The 21,821-nt window shown below is 53.3% G+C and overlaps 1 protein-coding gene across 1 annotated transcript in view; it reads left to right on the top strand.

The window, feature by feature from the left end:
* The window catches only part of dip2a (disco-interacting protein 2 homolog A), a gene marked incomplete at its 5' end in the record, with an annotated part of 134,772 nt that extends 113,214 nt beyond the window's left edge, over nt 1–21,558 (top strand). The window contains 10 exons of the mRNA XM_084442996.1: nt 170–300; nt 946–1,114; nt 3,360–3,530; nt 4,697–4,726; nt 13,743–13,804; nt 13,982–14,039; nt 14,128–14,202; nt 18,217–18,391; nt 18,492–18,615; nt 19,554–21,558. Coding sequence (XP_084299122.1) covers nt 170–300; nt 946–1,114; nt 3,360–3,530; nt 4,697–4,726; nt 13,743–13,804; nt 13,982–14,039; nt 14,128–14,202; nt 18,217–18,391; nt 18,492–18,615; nt 19,554–19,806 — 1,248 coding nt within the window. The 3' untranslated portion in view covers nt 19,807–21,558. The remainder of the gene's footprint in view (nt 1–169; nt 301–945; nt 1,115–3,359; nt 3,531–4,696; nt 4,727–13,742; nt 13,805–13,981; nt 14,040–14,127; nt 14,203–18,216; nt 18,392–18,491; nt 18,616–19,553) is intronic.
* Nucleotides 21,559–21,821: the final 263 nt, after the last annotated feature.

Raw genomic sequence — 21,821 nt, 5'->3', positions numbered from 1 at the left:
TACAGACTACATGTACAGTATGAAGAACAGTAATATCTAGTATTCCATCAGTGCTAAGAGCTTGTTGAATAATCCAGTGGTCCATCCTAACCCCACACAGCAGCATCAAAAAAGGCATTTAAACATATTTTTTCTGCACTCCCCCCCCCCCCCCCCCCCCCCACCCCAGATGTCCCATGCCGCCACCAGTGCCTTGTGTCGCTCCATCAAGCTGCAGTGTGAGCTCTACCCCTCCCGCCAGATCGCCATCTGCCTGGACCCTTACTGTGGCCTGGGCTTTGCTCTCTGGTGCCTCTGCAGGTAGGCATTGCAACAGCAACCTAGTCAACAATTAGGAGTTGTTAATACATATTGTATTAAAAACGTTTGATTTGACTGAGCTGAGCTGAGCTGCAACAACTCTGAACAAATGTTTAATGATACTGTCTGCTTGTCTGTCTCTCTGTCTGTCTCTCTGTCTGTCTCCCTGCCTGTCTGTCTGCCTGTCTGTCTGTCTGCCTGTTCCTGCCTGTCTGTCTGCCTCTCTGTCTGCCTGTCTGTCTGTCTGTCTGTCTGTCTGTCTGTCTGTCTGCCTGCCTGCCTGCCTGTATGTCTGCCTGTCTGTCTGTCTGTCTGTCTGTCTGTCTGTCTGTCTGTCTGTCTGCCTGCCTGTCTGCCTGTCTGTGGTCTGCCCGTCTGTCTGCCTGCCTGTCTCCCTGCCTGTCTGTCTGTGGTCTGCCCGTCTGTCTGTGGTCTGCCCGTCTGTCTGTGGTCTGCCCGTCTGTCTCCCTGCCCGTCTGTCTCCCTGCCTGTCTGTCTGTGGTCTGCCCGTCTGTCTCCCTGCCTGTCTGTCTGTGGTCTGCCCGTCTGTCTCCCTGCCTGTCTGTCTGTGGTCTGCCCGTCTGTCTCCCTGCCTGTCTGTCTGTGGTCTGCCCGTCTGTCCCTCTCTTGGTCCTGTGTCCCCAGCGTGTACTCGGGTCACCAGTCCCTCCTCGTCCCTCCTCTGGAGCTGGAGAGCAACGTGTCTCTGTGGCTCGCGGCCGTCAGCCAGCACAAAGTGCGCGTGACCTTCTGCTCCTACTCCGTCATGGAGATGTGCACCAAGGGCCTGGGCTCCCAGACGGAGGCCCTGAGGGTCAGTCCTGCTCCGCCCCTCTAACCCTAACCCACCCGCCCTCTCCGGCCTCAGCTCTCTACTGCAGACATGCTAGCTGGTCAGCTGTGGAGGCTCAATGAACATAATAGCACCAGATTGATACCAGCTGCCTCTGACCTGTTCTCACTTTCAATAAGTAAATAATAAATATACTGTCAATAATAATAGGTGCTAACTATCATTTATCCAGACAAATAGTTGATCACTAAAATAAATACAATGCTGAATAGTTGATAACTCTAAAACAAATACAAAGCTGAATAGTTGATAACTACAGTATTTTTCATTGTGTAGAGTGATCCAGTGTTTTCCTCCGGTTGACCTGGGTGTGTGTTTCCTGTGTGGTGGTAGTTGACCTGGGTGTGTGTTTCCTGTGTGGTAGTTGACCTGGGTGTGTGTTTCCTGTGTGGTAGTTGACCTGGGTGTGTGTTTCCTGTGTGGAAGTTGACCTGGGTGTGTGTTTCCTGTGTGGTGGTAGTGGACCTGGGTGTGTGTTTCCTGTGTGGTGGTAGTTGACCTGGGTGTGTGTTTCCTGTGTGGTGGTAGTTGACCTGGGTGTGTGTTTCCTGTGTGGTGGTAGTTGACCTGGGTGTGTGTTTCCTGTGTGGTGGTAGTTGACCTGGCTGTGTGTTTCCTGTGTGGTGGTAGTGGACCTGGGTGTGTGTTTCCTGTGTGGTGGTAGTTGACCTGGGTGTGTGTTTCCTGTGTGGTGGTAGTTGACCTGGGTGTGTGTTTCCTGTGTGGTGGTAGTTGACCTGGGTGTGTGTTTCCTGTGTGGTGGTTGACCTGGGTGTGTGTTTCCTGTGTGGTGGTAGTTGACCTGGGTGTGTGTTTCCTGTGTGGTGGTAGTGGACCTGGGTGTGTGTTTCCTGTGTGGTAGTGGACCTGGGTGTGTGTTTCCTGTGTGGTGGTAGTAGACCTGGGTGTGTGTTTCCTGTGTGGTGGTAGTTGACCTGGGTGTGTGTTTCCTGTGTGGTGATAGTTGACCTGGGTGTGTGTTTCCTGTGTGGTGGTAGTGGACCTGGGTGTGTGTTTCCTGTGTGGTAGTTGACCTGGGTGTATGTTTCCTGTGTGGTGGTAGTGGACCTGGGTGTGTGTTTCCTGTGTGGTGGTTGACCTGGGTGTGTGTTTCCTGTGTGGTAGTTGACCTGGGTGTGTGTTTCCTGTGTGGTGGTAGTGGACCTGGGTGTGTGTTTCCTGTGTGGTAGTGGACCTGGGTGTGTGTTTCCTGTGTGGTAGTTGACCTGGGTGTGTGTTTCCTGTGTGGTGGTAGTGGACCTGGGTGTGTGTTTCCTGTGTGGTAGTTGACCTGGGTGTGTGTTTCCTGTGTGGTAGTTGACCTGGGTGTGTGTTTCCTGTGTGGTGGTAGTGGACCTGGGTGTGTGTTTCCTGTGTGGTAGTTGACCTGGGTGTGTGTTTCCTGTGTGGTGGTAGTTGACCTGGGTGTATGTTTCCTGTGTGGTGATAGTTGACCTGGGTGTGTGTTTCCTGTGTGGTAGTTGACCTGGGTGTGTGTTTCCTGTGTGGTAGTGGACCTGGGTGTGTGTTTCCTGTGTGGTGTGGTAGTTGACCTGGGTGTGTGTTTCCTGTGTGGTAGTTGACCTGGGTGTGTGTTTCCTGTGTGGTGGTAGTTGACCTGGGTGTATGTTTCCTGTGTGGTGGTAGTGGACCTGGGTGTGTGTTTCCTGTGTGGTGGTAGTTGACCTGGGTGTGTGTTTCCTGTGTGGTGGTAGTGGACCTGGGTGTGTGTTTCCTGTGTGGTAGTGGACCTGGGTGTGTGTTTCCTGTGTGGTAGTGGACCTGGGTGTGTGTTTCCTGTGTGGTAGTGGACCTGGGTGTGTGTTTCCTGTGTGGTAGTTGACCTGGGTGTGTGTTTCCTGTGTGGTGGTAGTTGACCTGGGTGTGTGTTTCCTGTGTGGTGGGAGTTGACCTGGGTGTGTGTTTCCTGTGTGGTAGTGGACCTGGGTGTGTGTTTCCTGTGTGGTGGTAGTTGTACTGGGTGTGTGTTTCCTGTGTGGTGATAGTTGACCTGGGTGTGTGTTTCCTGTGTGGTAGTGGACCTGGGTGTGTGTTTCCTGTGTGGTGATAGTTGACCTGGGTGTGTGTTTCCTGTGTGGTGGTAGTTGACCTGGGTGTGTGTTTCCTGTGTGGTGGTAGTGGACCTGGGTGTGTGTTTCCTGTGTGGTGATAGTTGACCTGGGTGTGTGTTTCCTGTGTGGTCTAGTTGCGTAACGTGAACCTGTCGTGCGTGCGCACCTGCATGGTGGTGGCGGAGGAGCGTCCGCGCATCGCCCTGACCCAGTCCTTCTCCAAGATCTTCAAGGACCTGGGCCTGTCTCCGCGCGCCGTCAGCACCACCTTCGGCTGCAGGGTCAACGTGGCGGTCTGTCTGCAGGTGAGGGGGGGGGGGTTCATGGGTATTAAACTGCAGGTGAGGGGGGGGGGGGTTCATGAGTATTAAACTGCAGGTGAGGGGGGGGGGGTTCATGAGTATTAAACTGCAGGTGAGGGGGGGGGGGGGTTCATGAGTATTAAACTGCAGGTGAGGGGGGGGGGGTTCATGGGTATTAAACTGCAGGTGAGGGGGGGGGGGTTCATGAGTATTAAACTGCAGGTGAGGGGGGGGGGTTCATGGGTATTAAACTGCAGGTGAGGGGGGGGGGGGTTCATGAGTATTAAACTGCAGGTGAGGGGGGGGGGGGGTTCATGAGTATTAAACTGCAGGTGAGGGGGGGGGGGTTCATGAGTATTAAACTGCAGGTGAGGGGGGGGGGGGGTTCATGAGTATTAAACTGCAGGTGAGGGGGGGGGGGTTCATGAGTATTAAACTGCAGGTGAGGGGTTCATGAGTATTAAACTGCAGGTGAGGGGGGGGGGGTTCATGGGTATTAATCTGCAGGGGAGGGGGGGGGGTTCATGAGTGTTAAACTGCAGGGGAGGGGGGGGGGGTTCATGGGTATTAATCTGCAGGGGAGGGGGGGGGGGGGGGTTCATGAGTATTAAACTGCAGGTGAGGGGGGGGGGGGGTTCATGAGTGTTAAACTGCAGGGGAGGGGGGGGGGGTTCATGAGTATTAATCTGCAGGGGAGGGGGGGGGGTTCATGAGTGTTAAACTGCAGGGGAGGGGGGGGGGGTTCATGAGTATTAATCTGCAGGGGAGGGGGGGGGTTCATGAGTATTAATCTGCAGGGGAGGGGGGGGGGGGTGTTTCACTGTTGGTGTTTCACTCCTCATTTGGAGAAGTGGCTTCCTTTAGTCTCATGGTTGTTGTGTCTGATCTTTCCTTCACTCTCTTCATGTTGTCCTCCTCTCTGGGTCTGTGTCTGGTGCTGTGGTCTGTGTGCGTCTCCACATCTATGTTTGTATGTGTCCATGTCTGTGTGTCCATGTCTGTGTGTCCATGTGTGTGTGTGTGTCCCTGTGTGTGTGTGTGTGTGTGTGTGTCCCTCTGTGTGTATGTGTCCCTCTGTGTGTATGTGTGTGTGTGTGTGTGTGTGTGTGTGTGTGTGTGTGTGTGTGTGTGTGTGTGTTTCTGTCCCCTGGCCCATCTCCTCTTGTCAGCCCAACAGGCTAGGGAAGCTGGCTGAGCAGGTATGATGGACAGGGGGATGTACCAACCAGGGATGAGGGGTGGGGCTTAGATATGAGAGGGGCTGCTCTGATTGGGCTGCTGCTGTTGCTGAGTGTCTGTGCTATTTCTACATTGTTTTAATGCATGATGCTGAACCATGATGCTGCCATAATCTCACATGTACTGGTTATCCAGCTGCATATGTTTGGTTGCTGTACCTTACAGCATGTGTTCAGGCTGGGCCGGTCCCCTCCTGGATCTGCTGTGTGTTCAGGGCCATGGCCGTGTGTAGTGGAGCCTAGCATGGTGATTGTTTGTTTGTGAGGTTTTATTCACAGACAGAGTCAATGGGCCTCATTCACCAACCGTTCTTAAAAAGAATTATCTTCTTAAACCCCACTAAGGCAGTTTTGAAAAGATTATGACATTCATCAATATTTTATTTGGGATTTGTTCGTAGGTAAGAACAGAATGTACGAACACTCATCAGCTGTCGTACGCACTTTTGAGTGCCGACATGTTTGTGCGAAATCATTGGCTGTTGCGTTTCCTTCAGATACAGTTGTATAATACTATACCAGTAGGATTGAAATACAATAATATTTGTATCATTTTTAATATCTTTTAATAATGTTTTTCATGATTGTACAAAGCGAAAGTGCTGTCTTTCCACTAATAGTCCAGATGCGCTGGTCCAGTTCAGATAAGTCTGCTCCCTTCTCTGGGGTTAGAGTTAGGGTTAGGGTTAGGTTAGGGTTAGGGTTAGGGTTAGGGTTAGGGTTAGGTTAGGGTTAGGGTTAGGGTTAGGGTTAGGTTAGGGTTAGGGTTAGGTTAGGGTTCGCTTGCTGAATGAGCAGGAGATCCCACGCATCCTTCTTGTGCTGTTTTCTATCCATTACTGACGCTACTTAATATGACAGGTGGGGTCCGCTGCTCCAGGGTGTTCAGGTGGAGTCCGCTGCTCCAGGGTGTTCAGGTGGAGTCCGCTGCTCCAGGGTGTTCAGGTGGAGTCCGCTGCTCCAGGGTGTTCAGGTGGAGTCCGCTGCTCCAGGGTGTTCAGGTGGAGTCCGCTGCTCCGCGGTGTTCAGGTGGGGTCCGCTGCTCCAGGATGTTCAGGTGGAGTCCGCTGCTCCAGGGTGTTCAGGTGGAGTCCGCTGCTCCACGGTGTTCAGGTGGAGTCCGCTGCTCCGCGGTGTTCAGGTGGAGTCCGCTGCTCCAGGGTGTTCAGGTGGAGTCCGCTGCTCCGCGGTGTTCAGGTGGGGTCCGCTGCTCCAGGGTGTTCAGGTGGGGTCCGCTGCTCCAGGGTGTTCAGGTGGAGTCCGCTGCTCCGCGGTGTTCAGGTGGAGTCCGCTGCTCCAGGGTGTTCAGGTGGGGTCCGCTGCTCCAGGGTGTTCAGGTGGGGTCCGCTGCTCCAGGGTGTTCAGGTGGGGTCCGCTGCTCCAGGGTGTTCAGGTGGGGTCTGCTGCTCCAGGGTGTTCAGGGGGAGTCCGCTGCTCCACGGTGTTCAGGTGGAGTCCGCTGCTCCAGGGTGTTCAGGTGGGGTCCGCTGCTCCAGGGTGTTCAGGTGGGGTCCGCTGCTCCAGGGTGTTCAGGGGGAGTCCGCTGCTCCAGGGTGTTCAGGGGGAGTCCGCTGCTCCACGGTGTTCAGGTGGGGTCCGCTGCTCCAGGTTGTTCAGGGGGAGTCCGCTGCTCCACGGTGTTCAGGTGGAGTCCGCTGCTCCAGGGTGTTCAGGTGGAGTCCGCTGCTCCAGGGTGTTCAGGTGTAGTCAGCTGCTCCAGGGTGTTCAGGTGTAGTCAGCTGCTCCAGGGTGTTCAGGTGGAGTCAGCTGCTCCAGGGTGTTCAGGTGGGGTCCGCTGCTCCACGGTCTTCACATTTTCATTTGGGCATGCTTGACTTCTGTCTCAACTTTTCTTTTCAATTTCTGTGTGATTTCTGGGTCACAGGCCCACACTGGGTTGGATTTCTGACTGGCCAGCGCATATGCAACACATGCTTTAGCCAGCTATGCCACCGACAAGCTAGCGTTTCCATGGTGCTGGTGGGCGGAGTTCATCCTGAGGAGAGAGTTTAACCAGTTCAACTGTGTCACATGTGACCACGGCCCTGCAGTCTAACGCCCTTTTATGGGATTGATGGGGCGTTTACTTATGCTAATTAGGAACAACTGGAAACACACACCCAGGTCAACTAAACACCACACAGGAAACACACACCCAGGTCAACTATAGGGCTGTATATCATCTTGGATTTCGCGATATGATACGCATCACGATACACAGGTCACGATTCGATACGTATCACGATACAGAGGTCACGATACAATACGATACGATACGATACGATACGTATTGCGATACACACATCATTTACTGAAAGATTTTAAGTGTTCAAGACTGAAAACTGAATGGCTCAAATGCACTATATAGATAACTCAAACTCAATGACTGGACAGAGAGCTAGCTAATAAATATTTTACATTTGATATCCATGCTTTTTAAACTGTCAACATTGTAGTATTTATGGTTTTTCAAAATTATTTATATGTATGCTTTTTTAACTTAATATTGTAGAATATGCTTTTTAAACTGGATTTAAAAATTTAAATCAAAAAAAAAAATTTTTTTTTTTTTTTTAATTTTACAGCGCCCGGCTGTATCGATACTCCGGGCTGAAAGATCGATACAGTATCGCGAGACTACGTACCGCGATGCATCGTTGTATCGATACAATCCTACAGCCCTAGTCAACTACCACCACACAGGAAACACACACCCAGGTCAACTACCACCACACAGGAAACACACACCCAGGTCAACTACCACCACACAGGAAATACACACCCAGGTCAACTACCACACAGGAAACACACACCCAGGTCAACTACCACCACACAGGAAACACACACCCAGGTCAACTACCACCACACAGGAAACACACACCCAGGTCAACTACCACACAGGAAACACACACCCAGGTCCACTACCACACAGGAAACACACACCCAGGTCAACTACCACCACACAGGAAACACACACCCAGGTCAACTACCACCACACAGGAAACACACACCCAGGTCAACTACCACCACACAGGAAACACACACCCAGGTCAACTACCACCACACAGGAAACACACACCCAGGTCAACTACCACCACACAGGAAACACACACCCAGGTCAACTACCACCAAACAGGAAACACACACCCAGGTCTACTACCACCACACAGGAAACATACACCCAGGTCCACTACCACACAGGAAACACACACCCAGGTCAACTACCACACAGGAAACACACACCCAGGTCCACTACCACACAGGAAACACACACCCAGGTCAACCACCACACAGGAAACACACACCCAGGTCAACTACCACCACACAGGAAACACACACCCAGGTCAACTACCACCACACAGGAAACACACACCCAGGTCAACTACCACCACACAGGAAACACACACCCAGGTCAACCACCACACAGGAAACACACACCCAGGTCAACTACCACACAGGAAACACACACCCAGGTCAACTACCACCACACAGGAAACACACACCCAGGTCAACCACCACACAGGAAACACACACCCAGGTCAACTACCACACAGGAAACACACACCCAGGTCAACTACCACCACACAGGAAACACACACCCAGGTCAACCACCACACAGGAAACACACACCCAGGTCAATAGTTGGGAAGTTGACAAACTAGGGAATAGTTTGCCCATCTGCCAATTCCATAGGATTAGAAGAATCTGCAGCACAGAAAAGTCCTTCTGAGAAGCAGACTCTGAACCAGATGTTTAAAACAAGGGGCTGTTCACAGAGTGTCATAGAGAGTCTCTTCTAAAACCCTAGAGGACTGTCTACATCCCACTAATACAGACTACATCCAAGAAAAGTTTGATCTAATACTGTGTTTAGAGATGTGTATTTTTCATACTGTTTTTAAAATGTGTATTAAGTAGTGCACCGTTGCTGTGGAGCCGTCGGGGTCTATCAGTGTATCGATCCTGAGCCCAGCTCCTAATCCTAATCCTAGTCCGGCTCCTAATCCTAGTCCAGCTCCTAATCCTAGTCCGGCTCCAAATCCTCCACGTGCGTGAAGGTGGGACATGAGGCTTTCCTGCCTGTCAGAACCGCACGTCTCTGTGACCTTCCCATGTCCACATATGGCCGTTTCAATCCCGTGCGCCCTCGGTTGGATCGGCCCTCGGTGGATAGGCCCTCGGGTGGAGAGGCCCTCGGGTGGAGAGGCCCTCGGGTGGAGAGGCCCTCGGGTGGAGAGGCCCTGGGGTGGATCGGCCCTCGGTGGATAGGCCCTCCGGTGGAAAGCCCTCGGGTGGAGAGGCCCTCGGGTGGAGAGGCCCTCGGGTGGAGAGGCCCTGGGGTGGATCGGCCCTCGGTGGATAGGCCCTCGGGTGGATAGGCCCTCGGGTGGAGAGGCCCTCGGGTGGAGAGGCCCTCGGGTGGATAGGCCCTCGGGTGGATAGGCCCTCGGGTGGAGAGGCCCTCGGGTGGATAGGCCCTCGGTGGATAGGCGGTGAAGTGCACGACCCTACCTACCCCCTACCTACGCTTTGCCTAATTATATTATAGATGTTTTGTACAATTCATTGTGGGTCCACCCCCCCTTCCGCCACTAGGAGCCCAAAGCTGCGCTTTGTCCTGACGGGTCGAGGGACTGACGGGTCGAGGGACTGACGGGTCTAGGGACTGACGGGTCGAGGGACTGACGGGTCTAGAGACTGACGGGTCGAGGGACTGACGGGTCGAGGGACTGACGGGTCGAGGGAGACGGGGGATGTGCGTAAATCCTACTTTTAACGTCATGAATCAGACGTAGACTTTTCTCAGGACCTTTCTGAATAACATATTTAAGAACAAACATAGGAAGGTATTGGTGAATGAGCCCATGAATGACACTACCACCACCCTAACCCTGCTCCAGACACAGACACACCCTAGACTCTCTTTAGTCCATACTATCTGATGAGTCAGCAGCTTTAATGAGCATTATTCTCTTAGTAAATGCAAGGTGTATTCATGCTTGTATTGTGGTGATAAATTCAGCCCATTCAGTGCCTGGTTTTGCTTGCTAGCCCAGTTCATGACATGTTACTTGCTAACAGCGGCTTTGCTGCAGTGGCAGATCTGCTCCCTGTGATTGGCCGCCTCCTCTCAGCCCCCCCCCCCCCTCCTCTCAGCCCCCCCCCCCCCCCTCCTCTCAGCCCCCCCCCCCCCTCCTCTCAGCCCCCCCCCCCCCCCTCCTCTCAGCCCCCCCCCCCCCCCTCCTCTCAGCCCCCCCCCCCCCCCTCCTCTCAGCCCCCCCTCCCTTCCTCTCAGCCCCCCCCCCCCCCCCCCCCTCCTCTCAGCCCCCCCCCCCCCTCCCTTCCTCTCAGGGCCCTCCCTCCCCACCGCCTCCTCTCAGTATGGGACAGTAAGGGACAATAAGGGACAATAAGGGACAGTATGGACAGTAAGGGACAGTAAGGGACCGTATGGGACAGTAAGGGACAGTAAGGGACAGTAAGGGACCGTATGTGACAGTATGGACAGTAAGGGACAGTAAGGGACCGTATGGGACAGTATGGGACAGTAAGGGACAGTAAGGGACCGTATGGGACCGTAAGGGACAGTAAGGGACAGTATGGACAGTAAGGGACCGTATGTGACAGTATGGACAGTAAGGGACAGTAAGGGACCGTATGGGACAGTATGGGACAGTAAGGGACAGTAAGGGACCGTATGGGACAGTAAGGGACAGTATGGACAGTAAGGGACAGTAAGGGACCGTATGTGACAGTATGGACAGTAAGGGACAGTAAGGGACCGTATGGGACAGTAAGGGACAGTATGGACAGTAAGGGACAGTAAGGGACCGTATGGGACAGTATGGGACAGTGAGGGACAGTAAGGGGCATTATGGGACAGTAAGGGAGTAAGGGAGTATGGGACAGTAAGGGACAGTATGGGACAGTAAGGGACATTATGGGACAGTAAGGGACAGTAAGGGAGAGTAAGGGACAGTATGGACAGTATGGGACAGTAAGGGACAGTAAGGGACAGTATGGACAGTAAGGGACAGTAAGGGACCGTATGGGACAGTATGGACAGTAAGGGACATTATGGGACAGTAAGGGAGTAAGGGAGTAAGGGACAGTATGGGACAGTAAGGGACAGTAAGGGACATTATGGGACAGTAAGGGAGAGTAAGGGACAGTATGGACAGTATGGGACAGTAAGGGACAGTAAGGGACAGTAAGGGACCGTATGGGACAGTAAGGGACAGTATGGGACAGTAAGGGACAGTATGGGACAGTATGGACAGTAAGGGACATTATGGGACAGTATGGGACAGTATGGACAGTAAGGGACATTATGGGACAGTAAGGGAGAGTAAGGGACAGTATGGACAGTATGGGACAGTAAGGGACAGTAAGGGACAGTAAGGGACCGTATGGGACAGTAAGGGACAGTATGGGACAGTAAGGGGCATTATGGGACAGTATGGGACCGTATGGGACAGTAAGGGAGTAAGGGACAGTATGGGACAGTAAGGGACAGTAAGGGGCATTATGGGACCGTATGGGACAGTAAGGGACAGTATGGGACAGTAAGGGGCATTATGGGACAGTAAGGGACAGTATGGGACAGTATGGACAGTAAGGGACATTATGGGACAGTAAGGGACAGTATGGACAGTAAGGGACAGTATGGGACAGTATGGACAGTAAGGGACAGTAAGGGACCTTATGGGACAGTAAGGGACAGTAAGGGACAGTATGGACAGTAAGGGGCATTATGGGACAGTAAGGGACAGTATGGACAGTAAGGGACAGTATGGGACAGTAAGGGACAGTATGGACAGTAAGGGACAGTATGGGACAGTATGGGACAGTAAGGGACAGTAAGGGACAGTATGGGACAGTAAGGGACAGTATGGACAGTAAGGGAGTAAGGGAGTAAGGGACAGTATGGGACAGTAAGGGACAGTATGGACAGTAAGGGACATTATGGGACAGTAAGGGAGAGTAAGGGACAGTATGGACAGTATGGGACAGTAAGGGACAGTAAGGGACAGTAAGGGACCGTATGGGACAGTAAGGGACAGTATGGACAGTAAGGGACCGTATGGGACAGTAAGGGACAGTATGGGACCGTATGGGACAGTATGGGACAGTAAGGGACAGTATGGGACCGTATGGGACAGTAAGGGAGAGTAAGGGGCATTATGGGACAGTATGGGACCGTATGGGACAGTAAGGGAGTAAGGGACAGTATGGGACAGTAAGGGACAGTAAGGGGCATTATGGGACAGTAAGGGACCTTATGGGACAGTATGGGACAGTAAGGGACAGTAAGGGGCAGTAAGGGACCTTATGGGACAGTATGGGACAGTATGGGACAGTAAGGGACAGTAAGGGGCATTATGGGACAGTAAGGGACAGTATGGACAGTAAGGGACCTTATGGGACAGTATGGGACAGTATGGGACAGTAAGGGACAGTAAGGGGCATTATGGGACAGTAAGGGACAGTATGGACAGTAAGGGGCATTATGGGACAGTAAGGGGCATTATGGGACAGTAAGGGACAGTATGGGACAGTATGGACAGTAAGGGACATTATGGGACAGTAAGGGACAGTATGGACAGTAAGGGACAGTATGGGACAGTAAGGGAGTAAGGGACAGTATGGGACAGTAAGGGACAGTAAGGGGCATTATGGGACAGTAAGGGACCTTATGGGACAGTATGGGACAGTAAGGGACAGTAAGGGACAGTAAGGGACCTTATGGGACAGTATGGGACAGTAAGGGACATTATGGGACAGTAAGGGAGAGTAAGGGACAGTAAGGTACAGCATGGACAGTAAGGGACCTTATGGGACAGTATGGGACAGTATGGGACAGTAAGGGACAGTAAGGGGCATTATGGGACAGTAAGGGACAGTATGGACAGTAAGGGGCATTATGGGACAGTAAGGGACAGTATGGGACAGTATGGACAGTAAGGGACATTATGGGACAGTAAGGGACAGTATGGACAGTAAGGGACAGTATGGGACAGTATGGACAGTAAGGGACAGTAAGGGACCTTATGGGACAGTATGGGACAGTAAGGGACAGTATGGGACAGTATGGACAGTAAGGGGCATTATGGGACAGTAAGGGACAGTATGGACAGTAAGGGACAGTATGGGACAGTAAGGGACAGTAAGGGACAGTATGGGACAGTAAGGGACAGTATGGACAGTAAGGGACAGTAAGGGACAGTATGGACAGTATGGGACAGTAAGGGACAGTATGGGACAGTAAGGGACAGTAAGGGACAGTATGGACAGTAAGGGACAGTATGGGACAGTAAGGGACAGTATGGACAGTAAGGGACAGTATGGGACAGTATGGGACAGTAAGGGACAGTATGGGACAGTAAGGGACAGTAAGGGACAGTATGGACAGTAAGGGACAGTATGGGACAGTATGGGACAGTAAGGGACAGTAAGGGACAGTAAGGGACATTATGGGACAGTAAGGGACAGTATGGACAGTAAGGGACAGTAAGGGAGAGTAAGGGACAGTATGGGACAGTAAGGGACAGTATGGGACAGTATGGACAGTAAGGGACAGTATGGGACAGTAAGGGACAGTATGGACAGTAAGGGACAGTAAGGGAGTAAGGGAGTAAGGGACAGTAAGGGACAGTATGGACAGTAAGGGACAGTATGGGACAGTAAGGGACAGTATGGACAGTAAGGGACAGTAAGGGACAGTATGGGACAGTAAGGGACAGTAAGGGACCGTATGGACAGTAAGGGACAGTAAGGGAGTAAGGGAGTAAGGGACAGTAAGGGACAGTAAGGGACAGTAAGGGAGTAAGGGACAGTAAGGGACAGTATGGGACAGTAAGGGACAGTATGGGACAGTAAGGGACAGTATGGACAGTAAGGGACAGTAAGGGACAGTAAGGGACAGCGGGCTGGTGACGGTGTGTAAACGCTCGTCTGTGTGTCTGCCTCCCTTCAGGGCACCGCAGGGCCAGACCCCACCACAGTCTACCTGGACATGAGAGCCCTCCGGCACGACAGGTAGGGGGCGCCGCTGAGCGTCTGGCTTGCCTGTAGCCTCTTGTCATATCACAATCAGAATCAGATTTATTTTTGGCCAGGTAGATTTAATGTCATATTTAGTAAATGAAATCTGTGATTGTGTGTGTGTGTGTGTGTGTGTGTGTGTGTGTGTGTGTGTGTGTGTGTGTGTCCCAGGGTGAGACTGGTGGAGAGAGGCTCTCCTCATAGCCTGCCCCTGATGGAGTCTGGAAAGGTACCCGCCTGCTGTGTGATCAGAGCCTCCAGCTAAACGCTGCTTGTGTGGAACAGTCAGCAGAACTCCGTCTGTGTTTGTCTCATAGATCCTCCCCGGGGTGAAAGTCATCATCGCCAACACAGAGACCAAAGGGCCCCTGGGAGACTCCCACTTAGGAGAGGTGAGTCATCATCAACAGGCCACGCCTCTTGATATAAGGTTCCTACCAGTAGTGTAGCTGAGGGCAAATCAACGTATCTTCACCTCACAGACACACAGTATACCCTCTTCTAAACCAGCCCTGCTGTAAACACTCACAAACAATATCTATAAATGAGATATTAGATTAGAGACACTTCTTTTGTCCACTAAGACCTCTGGTTAACTAGCAGGTCCATGGTCCAGCCCACCCCGAACTCACCCGACTCACTGGCCCATGGGCCTGACCCAAAAACCTGATTGGTTGATAGTGAACAAGTATATATATATAGTTAGTTGGAGATCCCCCCCCATCAGAGATCCCCCCCATCAGAGATCCCCCCCCATCAGAGACCCCCCCCCCATCAGAGACCCCCCCCCCCCATCAGAGACCCCCCCATCAGAGATCCCCCCCATCAGAGATCCCCCCCATCAGAGACCCCCCCCATCAGAGACCCCCCCCATCAGAGACCCCCCCATCAGAGATCCCCCCCATCAGAGACCCCCCCCCCATCAGAGACCCCCCCCCATCAGAGACCCCCCCCCCCCATCAGAGACCCCCCCCCCCCATCAGAGATCCCCCCCCCCATCAGAGATCCCCCCCCATCAGAGACCCCCCCCCCATCAGAGACCCCCCCCCCCATCAGAGATCCCCCCCCCCCATCAGAGATCCCCCCCCCATCAGAGACCCCCCCCCCCCATCAGAGATCCCCCCCCCCCATCAGAGATCCCCCCATCAGAGACCCCCCCCCCCATCAGAGATCCCCCCCCATCAGAGACCCCCCCCCCCCCCATCAGAGATCCCCCCCCCATCAGAGATCCCCCCCCCCCCATAATCAGTGATCAGAACCAGTCGGTCAGACAGAACCCAGCAGAATATCACCTGCCTCTCCTGCCGCTATGACCTGTCTCTCTCTCTCCTGCCGCTACGACCTGTCTCTCTCTCCTGCCGCTATGACCTGTCTCTCTCTCTCCTGCCGCTACGACCTGTCTCTCTCTCTCCTGCCGCTACGACCTGTCTCTCTCTCTCCTGCCGCTACGACCTGTCTCTCTCTCTCCTGCCGCTACGACCTGTCTCTCTCTCCTGCCGCTATGACCTGTCTCTCTCTCTCCTGCCGCTACGACCTGTCTCTCTCTCTCCTGCCGCTATGACCTGTCTCTCTCTCTCCTGCCGCTACGACCTGTCTCTCTCTCCTGCCGCTATGACCTGTCTCTCTCTCTCCTGCCGCTACGACCTGTCTCTCTCTCTCCTGCCGCTATGACCTGTCTCTCTCTCCTGCCGCTATGACCTGTCTCTCTCTCTCCTGCTGCTACGACCTGTCTCTCTCTCTCCTGCCGCTATGACCTGTCTCTCTCTCCTGCCGCTACGACCTGTCTCTCTCTCCTGCCGCTATGACCTGTCTCTCTCTCTCCTGCCGCTACGACCTGTCTCTCTCTCTCCTGCCGCTACGACCTGTCTCTCTCTCTCCTGCCGCTACGACCTGTCTCTCTCTCTCCTGCCGCTACGACCTGTCTCTCTCTCCTGCCGCTATGACCTGTCTCTCTCTCTCCTGCCGCTACGACCTGTCTCTCTCTCTCCTGCCGCTATGACCTGTCTCTCTCTCTCCTGCCGCTACGACCTGTCTCTCTCTCCTGCCGCTATGACCTGTCTCTCTCTCTCCTGCCGCTACGACCTGTCTCTCTCTCTCCTGCCGCTATGACCTGTCTCTCTCCTGCCGCTATGACCTGTCTCTCTCTCCTGCCGCTACGACCTGTCTCTCTCTCTCCTGCCGCTACGACCTGTCTCTCTCTCTCCTGCCGCTATGACCTGTCTCTCTCTCTCCTGCCGCTATGACCTGTCTCTCTCTCTCCTGCCGCTATGATCTGTCTCTCTCTCCTGCCGCTACGACCTGTCTCTCTCTCTCCTGCTGCTACGACCTGTCTCTCTCTCCTGCCGCTATGACCTGTCTCTCTCTCTCCTGCCGCTATGACCTGTCTCTCTCTCCTGCCGCTATGACCTGTCTCTCTCTCCTGCCGCTATGACCTGTCTCTCTCTCTCCTGCCGCTATGATCTGTCTCTCTCTCCTGCCGCTACGACCTGTCTCTCTCTCTCCTGCTGCTACGACCTGTCTCTCTCTCCTGCCGCTATGACCTGTCTCTCTCTCTCCTGCCGCTATGACCTGTCTCTCTCTCCTGCCGCTATGACCTGTCTCTCTCTCCTGCCGCTATGACCTGTCTCTCTCTCTCCTGCCGCTACGACCTGTCTCTCTCTCTCCTGCCGCTATGACCTGTCTCTCTCTCTCCTGCCGCTATGACCTGTCTCTCTCTCTCCTGCCGCTATGACCTGTCTCTCTCTCTCCTGCCGCTACGACCTGTCTCTCTCTCTCCTGCCGCTATGACCTGTCTCTCTCTCTCCTGCCGCTACGACCTGTCTCTCTCTCCTGCCGCTATGACCTGTCTCTCTCTCTCCTGCCGCTACGACCTGTCTCTCTCTCTCCTGCCGCTATGACCTGTCTCTCTCTCTCCTGCCGCTACGACCTGTCTCTCTCTCCTGCCGCTATGACCTGTCTCTCTCTCTCCTGCCGCTACGACCTGTCTCTCTCTCTCCTGCCGCTATGACCTGTCTCTCTCTCTCCTGCCGCTACGACCTGTCTCTCTCTCCTGCCGCTATGACCTGTCTCTCTCTCTCCTGCCGCTACGACCTGTCTCTCTCTCTCCTGCCGCTATGACCTGTCTCTCTCTCTCCTGCCGCTATGACCTGTCTCTCTCTCCTGCCGCTACGACCTGTCTCTCTCTCTCCTGCCGCTATGACCTGTCTCTCTCTCTCCTGCCGCTATGACCTGTCTCTCTCTCCTGCCGCTACGACCTGTCTCTCTCTCTCCTGCCGCTATGACCTGTCTCTCTCTCTCCTGCCGCTACGACCTGTCTCTCTCTCTCCTGCCGCTATGACCTGTCTCTCTCTCCTGCCGCTATGACCTGTCTCTCTCTCTCCTGCCGCTATGATCTGTCTCTCTCTCCTGCCGCTACGACCTGTCTCTCTCTCTCCTGCTGCTACGACCTGCCTCTCTCTCCTACCGCTATGACCTGTCTCTCTCTCTCCTGCCGCTATGACCTGTCTCTCTCTCCTGCCGCTATGACCTGTCTCTCTCTCCTGCCGCTATGACCTGTCTCTCTCTCTCCTGCCGCTATGACCTGTCTCTCTCTCTCCTGCCGCTATGACCTGTCTCTCTCTCCTGCCGCTACGACCTGTCTCTCTCTCTCCTGCCGCTATGACCTGTCTCTCTCTCTCCTGCCGCTATGACCTGTCTCTCTCTCCTGCCGCTACGACCTGTCTCTCTCTCTCCTGCCGCTATGACCTGTCTCTCTCTCTCCTGCCGCTACGACCTGTCTCTCTCTCTCCTGCCGCTATGACCTGTCTCTCTCTCTCCTGCCGCTATGACCTGTCTCTCTCTCCTGCCGCTATGACCTGTCTCTCTCTCCTGCCGCTACGACCTGTCTCTCTCTCTCCTGCCGCTATGACCTGTCTCTCTCTCTCCTGCCGCTACGACCTGTCTCTCTCTCTCCTGCCGCTATGACCTGTCTCTCTCTCTCCTGCCGCTATGACCTGTCTCTCTCTCCTGCCGCTAAGACCTGTCTCTCTCTCTCCTGCCGCTAAGACCTGTCTCTCTCTCTCCTGCCGCTAAGACCTGTCTCTCTCTCCTGCCGCTACGACCTGTCTCTCTCTCTCCTGCCGCTATGACCTGTCTCTCTCTCCTGCCGCTAAGACCTGTCTCCCTCTCTCCTGCCGCTATGACCTGTCTCTCTCTCCTGCCGCTAAGACCTGTCTCTCTCTCTTTCCCTCAGTCTCTATCTATCTCTCTATTCCATTTCAATTCAATTCAACTTCAATGCTTTATTGGCATGACATGAACTTGCAAATATTGCCAAAGCAAACACATATAAACAACACATCACAATGAAGTGACCCTGAAAATATAACAACCCCCCCTCTCTCTCTCTCTCTCTCTCTCTCTGTCAGATCTGGGTGAGCAGTCCCCATAATGCAACAGGCTACTACACTGTGTATGGAGAGGAGGCGCTCCACGCGGACCACTTCAGTACCAAGCTGAGCTTCGGGGACACCCAGACTGTGTGGGCGCGGACCGGATACCTGGGGTTCCTCCGGCGCACCGACCTCACCGACGCCAGCGGGGGTGAGACTCTCCTCCACTAACCCTCCACTAACCCTCTTCAAAATAACCCAACCTGCCACTAAGCAGCAACGGGATCATATTGTTTTGTTGTGTGCTTCAGAGCGCCACGATGCCCTGTATGTGGTGGGCTCTCTGGATGAGACTCTGGAGCTGAGAGGAATGCGTTATCATCCCATCGACATCGAGACCTCTGTCATCCGCTCTCACAAGAGCATAGCTGAATGGTAAAGTCAGGTTTATATGGAGTGTGAGCGTGTGATCTCATGTGATCTCATGTGATCTGGAGTGTGAGCGTGTGATGTCATGTGATCTCATGTGATCTGGAGTGTGAGCGTGTGATGTCATGTGATCTCATGTGATCTTTCAAAGTAGGTTTTCAGATTTGTTTCAGATGTTTATATCCTCCATTCCCCCCCCCCTCCTCCCTGTCACCCCCCCCCCTCCTCCTCCTCCCTGTCACCCCCTCCTCCTCCTCCTTCTCCTCCTCCCTGTTACCCCTCCCTCCTGCTCCTCCTCCTCCCTGTCACCCCCTCCCCCCTCCTCCTCCTCCTCCTCCCTGTCACCCCCTCCCTCCTGCTCCTCCTCCTCCTCCCTGTCACCCCCTCCCCCCTCCTCCTCCTCCTCCTCCCTGTCACCCCCTCCCTCCTGCTCCTCCTCCTCCTCCCTGTCACCCCCTCCTCCTCCTCCCTGTCACCCCCTCCCTCCTGCTCCTCCTCCTCCTCCCTGTCACCCCCTCCCTCCTGCTCCTCCTCCTCCTCCCTGTCACCCCCCCCCCCCCCCTCCGCCTCCTCCCTGTCACCCCCTCCTCCTCCTCCCTGTCACCCCCCCCCCCCCCCCTCCTCCTCCTCCCTGTCACCCCCCCCCCCCCCCCTCCTCCTCCTCCCTGTCACCCCCCCCCCCCCCCTCCGCCTCCTCCCTGTCACCCCCCCCCCTCCTCTTCCTCCCTGTCACCCCGCCCCCTCCTCCTCCTCTGTCACCACCCCTCCTCCTCCTCCCTGTCACCCCCTCCTCCTCCTCCTCCTCCTCCCTGTCACCCCCTCCCTCCTGCTCCTCCTCCCTGTCACCCCCTCCCTCCTGCTCCTCCTCCTCCTCTCTGTCACCCCCTCCCTCCTGCTCCTCCTCCTCCTCCCTGTCACCCCCTCCCCCCTCCTCCTCCCTCCAGTGCGGTGTTCACGTGGACCAACCTGCTGGTGGTGGTGGTGGAGCTGGATGGCTCTGAGCAGGAGGCCCTGGACTTGGTGCCCCTGGTGACCAACGTGGTCCTGGAGGAGCACTACCTGATCGTGGGCGTGGTGGTGGTGGTGGACCCCGGGGTCATCCCCATCAACTCCCGGGGGGAGAAGCAGCGCATGCACCTGAGAGACGGCTTCCTGGCCGACCAGCTGGACCCCATCTACGTGGCCTACAACATGTGACCAGGCTGGCCGGGGAGCGCCCGCTGCTACTGTGTGTGGCTTTGGGCAGGGTGTGAACACACACAGCCGTCTCTTTGGGCAGGGTGTGAACACACACAGCCGTCTCTTTGGGCAGGGTGTGAACACACACAGCCGTCTCTTTGGGCAGGGTGTGAACACACACAGCCGTCTCTGTGCGTCTTCTGACATGTTGAAGGGGGGTGGATGTGTAAAAGACAGAACAGAACAGAGTTGAACTTCCTGGTGTTCCTTCTCCCACCCGTTGTGCTTCAGCCAATAGCTCAGACTGGGACTGTTTGCAGTCAGCGTATCTATTTTTGTAAGAGGAGGGGTTTAGGGGACTGACCACAGGCCTGGGTTAGGGTTAGGGTTAGGGTGAGGACCTCACAACCAGGCAGAGAGCTATGCACCATAGTTCACACCATTGTTGTTGTTATTATTATAATTATAATTATTTGTTCTGCCATCTGAATGTCTGTTGTGTTTATCATGCACTTGTGCCATAAACCATGTTCAGTGTCTTAACTTGTTCTCTTCAAAATGTGCTTTCAAGTATGTAAGATATTTACACTGTTTTTATTCCCACAGAAAAAATGCAATATGATAGAAAACATGTTGCTTTAAATGACAACAGACTTTAAATGACAACAGACTTTAAATGACAACAGACTTGTGACGTTTGTGATTATTTGAACTTATAAGGTGACCAGGAACATAATCATAATTTAGCAACTTGCCAAATGTTTTAAATTAAGCCTTAAATATTTCCAGATGCCTGTTCCTTGTTCATCTCATTTCAACTTGATGTTATGAATCTTTTCTTTGGCTGATAAGGGGGGGGAAGGTTAGACATTATTTGCCCCTTTTCTTTATGATCGCACCCAAAGTCCTATTAGAAAAGATGAATATACTTGATCTGAATATCAGCCATTTTAAACACACTTTTTGCCCAATTAAGTTATGTCTGTTGTTGTTGACATGTTTGCTAGGCGGTGTTAGTTGGGCAGAATGTGTGTGAGAGGAGTTGCTGCCCCAGGAAAGTGCCCTTTGGGAGCTCATGAGCTGGACCCAGAATGTCAGCGTGGTCGTGAGGTAACGTCAGCGTGGTCGTGAGGTAACGTCAGCGTGGTCGTGAGGTAATGTCAGCGTGGTCGTGAGGTAATGTCAGCGTGGTCGTGAGGTAACGTCAGCGTGGTCGTGAGGTAATGTCAGCGTGGTCGTGAGGTAATGTCAGCGTGGTTGTGAGGTAATGTCAGCGTGGTCGTGAGGTAATGTCAGCGTGGTCGTGAGGTAACGGTGGGAGAGATATTAACTGCATGTACTGTATGAGCCTGAAGGTCAGCTTACTCCTTCACCAGATTGCAAATGTACAGACAACATAGATGGCTGCTTTCTTTTATATGTGCACATCACTTTGAAACAGGCAGCAAGCCTGCTGTAATTATGTACAGGTTTTGTGTAAGTTATTATTGGGTCTGGTTGACATTCCAGAGATGGGTTCAACAGGATACCTTTTAAAAAGACTGAAAGTGCTAAAGGTGCCCCCCCCCTCCAGACTAGTGTTTTAAATGGTGTCTCTTGTGAGAACACAATGCATACAGGATATAGGAGCGTGTAAACATGTTGTATTGTATAGACACTGGGGACTCGGGACTACAGGACTTCAAACATGAAACCAAGCACACACTCAGTTCTGATGATGAGCGCTACCATCCTCAAGATAACTCCAGGGCTCACTCTTGTTTCTTGAAAGATAACCTACATTTATCATGGTTTGTTGTCATTATTTTCATAACATGGTTTCTTAATAAATAAATAACATGGGTTCTTAATAAATAAATAAATACATAACATGATTTCTTAATAAATAATGAATACAGTGCTTTTATCTGATGAAAGGGAAAATGTCTTGTTTTTCTTGATTGGAAACAATCTACAGGTACTGTACTAATACAGATATACTGTATGTAAACTGTGGCAGCAATACACTAAAAAGAAATATTTTCTATTTCAAG

This window comes from Borostomias antarcticus (genome assembly GCF_949987555.1).
Source record: "Borostomias antarcticus genome assembly, chromosome: 9".
Taxonomy (NCBI): domain Eukaryota; kingdom Metazoa; phylum Chordata; class Actinopteri; order Stomiiformes; family Stomiidae; genus Borostomias; species Borostomias antarcticus.
This window is presented reverse-complemented; position numbering and strand designations above follow the sequence as displayed.